The sequence below is a fragment of the Coenobita brevimanus genome, chromosome 55 (assembly GCF_032717465.1).
Source record: "Coenobita brevimanus isolate Jiangsu-jjx chromosome 55, ASM3271746v2, whole genome shotgun sequence".
Lineage (NCBI taxonomy): Eukaryota > Metazoa > Arthropoda > Malacostraca > Decapoda > Coenobitidae > Coenobita > Coenobita brevimanus.
Window position 1 is genome coordinate 46,625,184 of NC_137008.1, and position 12,056 is coordinate 46,637,239.

Genomic DNA, 12,056 nt, shown 5'->3' on the forward strand with positions numbered 1-12,056 from the left:
AGGACTCGGGGGAAGTAGTGATGAATTCTCAGGATTTGAAGACGAGTGAAATTTTCACCATGTCAGTAATATGAAGTGAATATAGGTTTTAGGTGATCATGACAGATGCAACCATGGAAAATTTAGGATCAATGGTGCTGTACACCTTTAGTCTTGCACTGACGATGTTTGGATGAATAAATTGTTTGAGATGTTTCATATCCTTAAGTGATGATATTTATATTGAACAACCAAATACATTTTGATGTTTTTGGCATATAATAAAGCCACTGGGTACTCCAAAACGGACTGATGTAAATGTTTCAGAGGTGAGCGAATGTTGCATGTGGTGTGTACATGTGTGCGTGTGTGTGTGTGTACCATAGCGACTAGGAGGCAGCAGTGTTAAGACCAAAAATGGATGTTTTCACAGTACTCGAATGTTTTGAGATGGATATCTGTTTTTAGCAAATTCTGGTAAGAGAAATATGCATTTTTAATTGTTGATGCTGCAAGGAAAACAGCTGACAGTAAGGGAGTGATACTGGGAGAAGAGGGTTGAGCCAGTTGTCTAGCGCTTGGGATGCAGCAATGTTGCTAAGAGATAGTTTCACCATTCTCGACATGTTTTGAGATGAATGTCTGTTTTTAGTAAATTGTGATCAGTGAAGAACGTATTTTTAACTGTTGATGCTGCAAGGGAAACATCGCTGACAGTGAGGAAGTGATACTGAGAGGAAGGGGTAGAGACTGCTGTCTAGCGACTGGGAGGCAGCAGTGTTACTAAGGTGTAACAATGGATGTTTTCACCATAGTATGTTTTGAAATGAATGTTTATAGTAAATTATGATCAGTGAAGCATACATTTTTAATTGTTGATGCTGCAAGGCAAACATAGCTGACAGTGAAGGAGTGATACTGAGAGAAGAGAGTAAAAACAGCTGTCTATCCTGTTCCCAAGCAGCCTTGCTATATTGAACTTTGGTTGTAAAACATTGTAATTTGTGTATTTACAAGTGTTACCTTTTTATATTGTTTGTGGAGGTAATTACAGGTTAGTTAGAGTGCATGATTAATGATGGTAGTCGTCTGATATTGTGCTTGAGTCAAGGCAATGTGAGGAAATTCCGTAACAGGTGTGGAATATGACGGGGTTCTTTTAGGATAAATGAACTGATGTGAACATTCATTGTATTTTATGTTTTCGTCAGTGAATGAAAGAATAGAGTTTATTGACTTCATTTGTGGTTTTAAATTCATAAAATATTAAAAACAGTGTTTATATCAGTTTACTGATACATATTTATCAACAAAGTTGAGATGGCCTCGTGGTTTGAAGTCACGTTTTGTTAAGACGGGGTTTTGTTTTCTCTTTTCCTGTATCATTCTTTGTACATAAAAGAAGAAACTAAAGGATGATGAGCAGTACTGAATAGATTCTGAAAGGTGAGTGTTGTATCTAAGTGATAGTGGCTCATATCAGTCATGTTTTGTCATGAAGGGGCATTGTTTTCTTTTCCTGTACCATTCTTTGTATATAAAAAAAGAAACCAAAGGCTGATGATCAGTAATGAATAGATTCTGAAAGGTGAGTGTGTATCTGTGTGGTAATGGCTCTTATCAAGAAACCTTACTGCAGTCTTGGTTGGGGCAAACTTTTTTTTTCACAGAACTGCCCTGCCAGAATTAGGGTGCGTCTTTCACAATGCTGCGTCTTACATGCCGCGAAATACGGTACTTCCCAGTGGTTGCTGGAAGCTGTTGAGGAAGGGGAATTTGAGATATCTAATAAGATTTGTAGCTGAGATTCTCAGCTCGGACTTTGACTTTATGTACACCTTCCCAAAAAAGCACCCTCCCCATAGGATATGATGGTTGTGAAAATGAGCGAGTTCTACAGACACACATAAATCTACGAGGTATTTTCAGAAAGCATCTGACCTTAGGCCCTAAGAAAATAAATTACTAACTTATTGAGCTAGGACACTAATCCCCCCCAAAGTAGGCCCTTTCTGACTTGACACACATAACCCAGTTCTTTCCACAGCCTGAAACATTTTTCAATCGGTTTACAGCATCTCCTGCAGGTGCTTTTTTCACATTCATCATGAGCTCGTCTCAGATGAATGTTGCTCAAGACTTGTTGGAGTGTGCAAATTGCGATCTAGACTTTCTGGAGACTGTTATCACTGGAGATGAAACTTGGGTGTACGGGTACAACCCAGATACCAAAGCACAGTTGTCCTAATGGAAGCATGCAGGTTTGCTTCAGCCAAAAAAAAGTACGACAGGCCTCCAGCAAGGCATTTGCATGTTGACTTTTTTTTTTTTTTTCAACTACCATTGTGTTGTGCATCATGAATATGCACCAGGTCAGACTGTCAACAAACATTACTACCTTGACATTATCCGTTGTCTTCATGATGCAGTTCAGCTGAAGAGACCAGACCTTTTGAAAGTGGGAAGTTGGAAGCTGCACCATGACAGTGCCCCTGCCCATTCTTCTCAACTGATTCAGGAATTTTTGGCCAAGCACAACATCCTGCAGGTCCGTCAGGCTCCCAGACTTGGCTCCATGCAACTTTTGGTTATTCGCCAAGCTCAAAACTCCATTGAAGGGTTCCAGTTTGAGATGAGAGAAGAGATCATGATGAATGCGATGAAGCACCTGGAGGAGATAGTGAAAACCAACACTGAAAAATGTTTCAGGCAGTAGAAAGAACACTGGGCTATGTGTGTCAAGTCAGAAGGGACCTACTTTGAGGTGGATTAGTGTCTTACCTCAACAGGTTAGTTATTTTTTTTTTTTAGCCTAAGGTCAGATACAGTAAAACATCGATATAACGGACTTCAATAGACCAGAATTTGCTCTCATCAGACTCAAGGAGCTACCGGACTAAATTACTATACATCGGAAAAAGTCTGATAAAGCCAGCAGCAGTCCGGACCGACTGACCACTTCAGCCCTGTTCACCACAATAATGTGAATAAAAGACATGTTTATCAGTGTACAGTACTGTATTATTATATACATTATACCATTTGAGTAATGTAGTGATGTTATAATACAGTACAGTACCGCAGTAGTAGTCAAAACAGTTTAAAAACCGTTCATGCGATCCGGACTAATGTCTGATATATTGGAAAAAGTCCGGATTAGTAGGGGGAGTCCAGATGTCGCTTTTACCGGAATTTCACATTTTTCAGAATGGTTTGGGCCCCAATTAGTCCATTATAGTGAGGTTTCACTGTACCTTCTGAACAAACCTCGTATAAATTTGGTGCCACAAAACGTATACCACCTTGTGATTTTTTTTTTTTTTTTTTTTTTTTTTTTTTTAGTTAATTACTAAAAATAATATTTTCATTTATAATCACAGGATGCCCCATACACCACAATGTTTCATCCATGTTTCAGAATGATACGTGCCGTAAGAGGGTCAGTACTTTTTTGGTTGACTGTACAGTCACTTAGAGGAATAATTGCCGAGTGACTAACTTTTGGCAGTTTCCTGACTAAGGGTATAGCCACACCGGACGCGACAAGTGGGGAGGTAGCGTCGAGCGATGAGCGTCAAAGTGAGCGTCAATGTGAAATTTGTCCAAATAGAAAGTGGCAACCTCACATGCGACAGATAGTCAGGAGCTATTCATCGATGCAGTAATGCCTGGGGATGTCACTAGGCAGTGCGTTGCATTTTGGAACATGCTGCATCACATAGCAATGAGCATGGAGGGTGAGTGGATTAACAAACCTACCCACTCATCCAATGTGGCCACCCACGTAGGATTTAGTGAGTTTTATCGAGTCGCCTCATCCCACCCCGCTCAGGTCTCCCTGCTCATCGTGTCTGGTGTGGCTATACCCTAAGATTGATGCTTATATGGCTAGTTACCAAGCTTGTAACCACATTTCACTCTTATGGTAGCACTTCCCAGTATCAGTGGTAACCACCTGTATGCTACATTTAGAGCTGATACCTCATCATTTAAGGCCAGAGTGGTGTCATGAGATTCCTGAAAGTTACTCCCTGAGGGTGCTGTGAGAGTGGAAAGTGGATTTTTAGCCTTGTAAAAGAGATGATACACTCCATATGGGGCAACACTGGGTTAGATGAATGAATGAATGAAAAAGTTTGATTTATTCTGTAAGTGTATAACAGCTTTAGATGAGTTTTCTCATAAATTCATAATGTATTCTAGCTAGGTCTTCAAAGGCTTCAGTGATTATGCACCTGTTTTCACAGGGCCTGCTGACTGATAGTTGTGTTTTCTTTTTCTGCTCTTTTTTTTTCTTGATCTACGTCTCCCCATCCTGTAAGTGGAGAGGAAGAGGTGGATGGCAACTAAGGGCCTGTGATTTCCACTGCTGTAGAATGAAAAGAATTGTTAAAAATACAGCATTCCTTAATATGTATTCAGCGATGATTGCCTTACCAGTATGTTCTTTTTCAGGAACACCAGGAGTTGGGAAGTCAACTCTAGCACAGCAGCTTGCAGAACAGTCAGGACTTGAATGGATTAGTGTTGGGGACTTGGCTAAAGATAATAATTTTTTTGATGGCTATGATGATGAGAGAGAGTGCCCTGTTTTGGATGAAGACAAGGTAAGCTATAGACTTGCTTAGAGAGAAAACCCAGTTGGGAACATAAATTTTATACAGTAATGGGATTTTATATGTTTGTACTTTTCAGATTAGAGTATTTATACAAAAGTACTGTACAGCTCTTTCATGGAACCTTAGGCTGTCTTCCATGCTTTCATGGCCGTGCTTCCCCTCCTGGCACCTTCACTTCTCTTTCAAGATTTTTTTTTTTTTTCTACACTTTGATCTTAGCCAAAGGCCTTTGGGTGGGAAAGGAGGTCCGGATGATGATGATGATAATGATGATGATGATGATGATTTTTTTTCTTTTTGATTACTTAACCATGCATTCTTACTTTACACTCCCATTGACTCCAAGAATTTTGGTACTGATTGTTAAGGACTCAGAATGCACATCTGTATATACCTAAAAAGTAAAGCACATCTTCATTTTACAGTAGACCCTTACTTTGCTTGGCCAATGTATCCGGAAATTTTAACTTGCAAATCAAAACTCACAAAGTGGGCCAGTGAAACCCATTTTATATGGCTAATTGGTATGGTGAAATCCCCAAATTTTTCCATTTTCCCTCCCTTTGTATCTCTTCAAAATTTGTACCCTCTCCCTGCCATACCTAACATTCCTTGTAGTACACAACCTCAAGGAATATCACTGGGTTAAGCAGAGTTTACAAAGTGGTGATCACTTACCATGCCAGCCAGTGGAATGAAGTTTGGGTGTCAGGAAAGGGGTATCTTCAGATGATGGCTTATCTGCCTAGAGGAAGGTAAAAGGCTATTTCAGTAGCATAAAGTAAAGATAAATTTTGTTGAAAGAAGAAAAAGTTTATCCATAGTGAGTGGTGGCAGTGAGGTGAGAGACAAGAGGCAGGGAGTGAACAATATGTGTGTGTGTTTGTGTGTGACCTATTGATTGAGTGCAAACAGACGATTTCACAAACCATAGTTTTAGCCATGTTGAATTATGACTATTTGTTTTAATGATAAACTTACTTGAAAGTGGAAAGAATACATAGTGAGTGATGGCGATGAAGCGAGATACGAGAGACAAACAATTAGCAATGTGTATTTACCTAGTTGTGATATACAGGAAATGAGCTATGCTCGTGGGGTCCTGTCTCTCTTTCTCAAAAAGTCAAATATGGCTTTGAACTCGTTTAAGTACTGGACAGTCTCTTTGTCCAGGCTGTTCCACAGGTCTATGCATCTATAAGGAAAACTATATTTCCTGATAACCTTCAAGCAGCTTGGCTTCTTCAGTTTCATTCCGTGTCGTCTTGTTACTCTCCTGTCCCATACAAACACATCTTCTCTCTCAATTTTATCTACTCCCATCATGACCCTGAGCACTGCAATCTTGTCACCCCTCTCTCTCCTTTCCTCTAAGGAAGGCAGATCCAGCTTTTCCAGACTCTGTCTGTATGACAGATCTGCTAGGATAGGGACCATCTTGGTTGCAGTTCTTTGTATTCTCTCAATCTTGTTTATACATTTCTTTTTGTGTTGGGACCACACTACTGCTGCATACCATATTCTAACCTGGGGTGGATCATGGCCACTATCAATTTTTTCTTCATCTCCTCATCCATGTAATGAAATGCTAATCTTATGTTAGTCAAGCGTTTATACGTCTCTCTACCTCTCTTGTTAACCCCTTAACCGCTGGGCATCACTTTCGTGACACTCAGGTGCAATGGATCATACCTCAGGGCGTCACTTTTGCAATTCTGTGTTATTTTGAATTCGCCCGGGCTTTGAAGTGGTTGCTTGTATCATCTGTCAGTACTGCCAGTGTCTAACAATAGTCAGTGCTGCTATTGTCATCTGTACTTCCATTCATTGTTGACAATTTAGCCATTACTCCCCGTTCTTGACTCCCCTCCCTACCTCCCCTCCATTACCCTCTCCTCCCACCTGCCCCAGCTGCGCTGTGCTAGGCAAATCTTGCCCGGATTTTTCCACTCATTTCATCCATTAGAATGAGCCCTATGCCTTATTATCGTTTTGTTTTTAAAGGCTCCAACATGCTTGCAGGTGTCGGCCTTGGTCACCTAATGGCGGCTCTCCACGCTGCACGATCCATTGCAGCCTCCCTGTTCAGTCCCTTAACCCTAAGGTCACACTTAATGACCTCGTCCCATGTCTTTTTGTGTTGGGACCACACTACAAAATAATATATATTCAAAATATATACAAAAAAATATATATACAAAATAATATATATACAAAATAATATATATACAAAATAATATATATAAAAAAGAAAAAAGGTAATTGATAGTGCCATACACCTGGAATTGGCTAATTATCACCTGGCAACACCCCACGTGCACTCGTTCGCTAATTTTCCTTGTTTATTTCCCCGTGAAATATGCTGTATGACCTGTTCTCATAATAAAAATATATATAAGAAAGGAAGGGAGAAGCCTAAGTGATATTTACATTCACCTGGAACTACCTAATTTCCTGCCAATCATTTCTCAGCATATAAATTGGCAGCTGTCACCTCACTGACGTTGTCAACCCTTGGTGACCCCATATCCGCCTCGTCATTCAGTTCAGTTTTGTCTCTTGAGATGAAAGCACGTAGCACTCGCGCCCCTCCATTTCCGCCGCATCTAGAGGGCCCAGTGACCTCTACCCCTACTAAATCTCGTGCAGGAAGGGGTAAAGGACAAGTGACTCTGCTATGGAGCATGAACTGGCTAATTTATCCATAGTGACTACAATCTTTCTGGTGAATTGTGTGATGAGCCAGTGGAGGAAATGGTGATAAACCACGAGTGCTTCAGTGTCCCAAGTTCATCCTGGCTCCAAGGGAAAGGAGCCCTTAGTTACTGGAAGTAACAGTGTATAACATAGTGTAAATAAAATTGAAATATAAATAATTACTAATATAAGAATATGAGTACAAATACTTGGAGTAATAACAGTGAAAGCTTTGCTCTCTACACTAGTTTACTGAATGAGAAAGGTAATGCCTGAAGTGAAAATAAACTACTATTACTGAAGGAAACTTATGGATAAATACTGTATATACAGTACTCGTCAGAAGTACAGTAACCCCTCCAATATCCGGATCAATAGAGCCATAGGCAGGTCCGGATAGTGGTCCTGTCCGGATATTGGGCCCCAGCTTATGGACTAGTACTTACGGACCCTAACTCTGAAAAACACCTATACAACTCCCTCTGGACATGCATAGCACCTATTTAAGACCCAAATCACACCAATAAGGTACATAAAAGACTGAAATAAAAGCAAAAGAACCATAAAATGAGGTTTTAGAGGTGAGTTTATACAATATTAAACATTCTGGGTACTTACAAGTCCCTTGGTCTTGGACTGGTTTGAACCGCCAGTTTGCAGTCCACAGTTAATCCTCTGCACTCTAAATTGTAATTTCTTAACACTGCACAACACTGTAAATTCCTGTGTGTTCTAGTGGCAAGGTATTGCAGTTTATTCACTGTTTATTCACAAAAAACAAGCACCTGTGGCTTGCACTGTTATGAGTATCTGCTCTCCATCGGAGTTAAGCTGTGACTGTTGATGTTGGTGGGGTAACAGAGTTGCCAGATCGCAACAGCCACATTACCAATCTCCTCAACTTTCATTGTCAAATATAACTTTTCATTACCAAATTCGTAAAGCTAGCATATATTCTTCACTAATTATATATACAAGTGGGAAATACATGTAATCACTCACCTTATAACTAACAGCATGTAAATTATATTCCCCCCCTGTAGGGTAGCATATAAATCAGAGAGAGAAAACAAGACACCATCTCCATCATGTGTATCCTATTACATGTGAAATATCCATTTGGTAATGCATTATTCTAATGCATTACCAAACGAATTTTTCATTACCAAATTGGCTCACACTTGGTAATGAAAAATACCAAATGGCAACCTGACAGGGGAGGGGGGAGGGGGAGGAAGGAAGGGGTGAAGGGACCATGGTGTAACAGCTGTTTGGCGCCAGGCGGGAATTTCAAATTATGGGAGGGAAAAAAGTCAGATTTTTTTCGAATTTTTTGCAGTTTTTGGCCCATTTTGGGAATATTGGATCCCAGGAGGATTATGTCCGGTTAGTGGGGATGTTCGGATATTGGGCGTTCGGATATTAGAGGGATTACTGTATTCAGCGTTGTCTGCCGGGTGCGCAATACTTATGGCCCAAAAAGAATCACCCATTTTTGGGGGTAAGAATTGAGCCACAAGTTTGAGCTCCGAGCATGACGTCACGGTAGCCTGAGGCCTTCCGACACGCTGGTTGGTTCCCGCCTCAGTCGCCCACGGGCTGCCTGAGAGAGAGGAACTCCGCCGAGTGTCCCTCTCAAATTGCGCCATTTTTTACCGAGTGTCCCGCAGTGTTTTGGCCTTTAAAACTTTGTTATGGCACCTACCCTTGAACTATCGAGTGAAATCATATCCCAGATCATTGCTCTAAAGGAGGCAGGCCACCAGACAAAGGAAATTAGTGAATTGGTTGGTGTGGCACGATCGACAGTGCGTCGTTGGTATGCGCGGTTTCGGGAGGAAAACAGTGGTGAAGTTCCCACAAAGAAACCGAGGTCTGGTAGGCCTAGGAAAACTTCCCCAAGGTCTGTTAATGTTTTAAAACGTGCAGTGGAGTTTAATCCTTGTGTGAGTGCAAGGAAAATTAAGGAGAGCAACCCAGAAGTGTTTGGTGAGGTGTCAGTGAGAACAGTGTCTCGTAGGGTGCATGAGCTTGGTTACACAAGTCACAGGCCTGTGAAAAAGCCTCTTCTCTCTAGCAGCCAGAGAATTCGTAGGCTTGCCTTTGCTAATAAATATCTAAACTGGGGTGAGGAGCAATGGTTGTCAGTGTTGTGGTCTGATGAGGCAACGTTTAGTGTTACCTGTAACAGAGGAGCACGCAAAGGTAGTGACCCACTTGACCCACGGTATGTAGAAAGCACAGTTAAACATCCTGATTCACTCATGGTATGGGGTTGTTTCTCAGGGAAGGGTTTGGGGAAGCTTGTTGTACTTCCTAAGAACCTCAGAGTGAATCAGGATGTTTACCTGGAGCTTCTGTGTGATCATTTACCAGACTCCTTCGAGCTAACAGGTGCACGAGTGTTTCAGCAGGACGGTGCACCTGCTCACAAGGCCAAATCGGTCACCAATTGGCTTCGTGACTGCGAGGTATCATTCATGACAGACTGGCCAGGAAATAGCCCAGACCTCAACCCGATTGAAAACCTCTGGTACCTCGTAAAGAAGAGTCTCCAAGGGAAGGACGTGAGCTCTCTGCCTAAGCTGGAAGCCGCCATTCGTGACTCCTGGAACAAAATACCGCTCCAGCACCTCAGGAGCCTCGCCCTTTCACTTCCAAGACGTCTCAGGTCCGGGAAGAAACGTAAAGGCTACCCTACGAAGCACTAAAGGTAAATAAAATGCATTATTTATATGTTTGTTCAATGTTGAAAGGTTTGTTTCTCAGGAGGGACGCAGGGCGCTCCATACTTCTGACGAGCACTGTATATATATATATATATATATATATATATATATATAAGTGTAATAAAGTAATAGGAATATAAAGTGTGAGTGTGTTTATGAATAATAAATGACAGAATACCAGCGGGGAATAAACATGGGTGGGAAGCTGGTAGGCGCACGTAATTTACATTGCTTTCACAGTGTTTTTTTTTGGTGTATGGATTCCAAACTACTTGAAAATCATAGAATAGTGTTTCTAGTGATAATATCAGGCTGTGGTAATCAAATTACGGGGTATCGGGAAGTGTAAAGTGGAGACTTCGTTACCCAACTTCAGAAGTCTCCACAAGTCCTACGGTAGTCGATGAAGGCTCAGTAAACATCCCAGGAGAAAGCTGAAGGTATGTGCAATATGCATATGTAATTATAATATTCTAGGACTAATAACTGATTTTTGGCAAATATTATTAAAAAGTCAGTCTGAGTTCGAATATCCCCACGTGAGGTGCATGCATCGCCTCTGACATGCCCACGCTTAAGGGGTTAATGTGTTTTTCAGTTGACACACTATCCTGGACCAGTGTGTGTGTGTGTGTGTGTGTGTGTGTGTGTGTGTGTGTGTGTGTGTGTGTGTGTGTGTGTGTGTTTGTATTTACTGTACCTAGTTGTGTTATACGGGAAATGAGCTACATTCGTGGGGTCCTGTCTCCATTTCTCAGTAAGTCAGATTTTGCTTTGAACTCATCTAAGTTTTTAGACTGGACGATCTCTTTGTCCAGTCTATTTCACTGGTCCATGCTTCTACATGGAAAACTGTATTTCTTGATATCCTTCAAGCAGCTTGGCTTTTTGAGTTTCATTCTGTGTCCTCATGTTACTCTCCCATCCTATACAAACAGATCTTCGCTGTCAATTTTTTCTACTCTCATCGTGGCCCTGAACATGCAATTATGTCGCCGCTCTCCCTTCTTCTAAGGTAGGCAAATCTAGCTTTTCCATCTTTTCCCAGTATGAAAGATCTGCCAGGCTAGGGACCATCATTGTTGCTGTTCTTTGTATTCTCTCAATCTTGTATATATCTTTCGTTTTATGTGGAGACCACACTACTGCTGCATATTCCAACCTGGGGTGGATTATGGTCACCATAGACAGTTTTTCATCATCTCCTCATCCATGTAATGAAATGCTACACTAATGTTAGTAAAGAGATGACACATCTCTCTAACTATCTTGTTAATGTGTTTTTCAGGTGACAAAGTATCCTGGACCAGCACCCCCAGGTCCTTCTCTTCTCTCACTTTTGTGATTGGTTAATTACCCATCAAATAACTAAGTGATGATCTCTTGGTACTTTTATCCATTTCCAATATTTTACATTTTATGCATTGAATTTCATTTCCCACATCTGGCTTGTCTCATGAATCCTATCCAGGTCCTCTTGCAGCATTTTACAGTCTTCTTCAACTTCTACTTTCCTCATGATCTTTGCATCATCAGCAAACAGACTTGAATAACTGTTCCTGCCATCTACCATATTGTTTACGTAAATCAGGAACATTACGGGTGCTAACACTGAGTCCTGTGGGACTCCACTTGTTACTTCTCTTCATCCAGATATCCTGTCCTTTATTACTGTCCTCCTTTGCCCGTCTCTCAAGAAGTCTCTCATCCACTCCAAGAGGTTCCCCTTCAGTCCTCCTATGTTCCAATTTCCACATTAGTCACCTGTGGGGTACCTCATCAAAGGTCTTCTCCAGATCTAAATACACACATTCCACCTATCTCTCTCTTGTAGCTCATCAGTCGCCCTTGAGTAGAAGCTCAACAAGTTGGAAACACAGGACCTTCCACTTTTGAATCCAAACTTATCTTCTGCCAAAATGTCCATCTCCTCCAGATATTTTATCCATCACCCTTTCAGGATTCTCACACACAATTTTGCGACCAAGCTGGTCAGGGATGCTGGTTTATAATTCAGGGGTTCTTCCTTGTT

The 12,056-nt window shown here is 41.2% G+C and overlaps 1 protein-coding gene across 5 annotated transcripts in view; it reads left to right on the plus strand.

Annotated features, from left to right (window-relative positions):
* Ak6 (adenylate kinase isoenzyme 6) overlaps window positions 1-12,056 on the plus strand; it is a 200,408-nt gene that overhangs the window by 136,181 nt on the left and 52,171 nt on the right. For 4 of the 5 annotated variants that reach the window (XM_080273525.1, XM_080273524.1, XM_080273523.1 and 1 more), the window contains exon 3: window positions 4,435-4,586. In XM_080273525.1, coding sequence (XP_080129651.1) covers window positions 4,435-4,586 — 152 coding nt within the window. Of the gene's footprint in view, window positions 1-4,391; window positions 4,587-12,056 lie in introns of those variants that run through there. The other variant, XM_080273522.1, reaches the window with a different exon arrangement.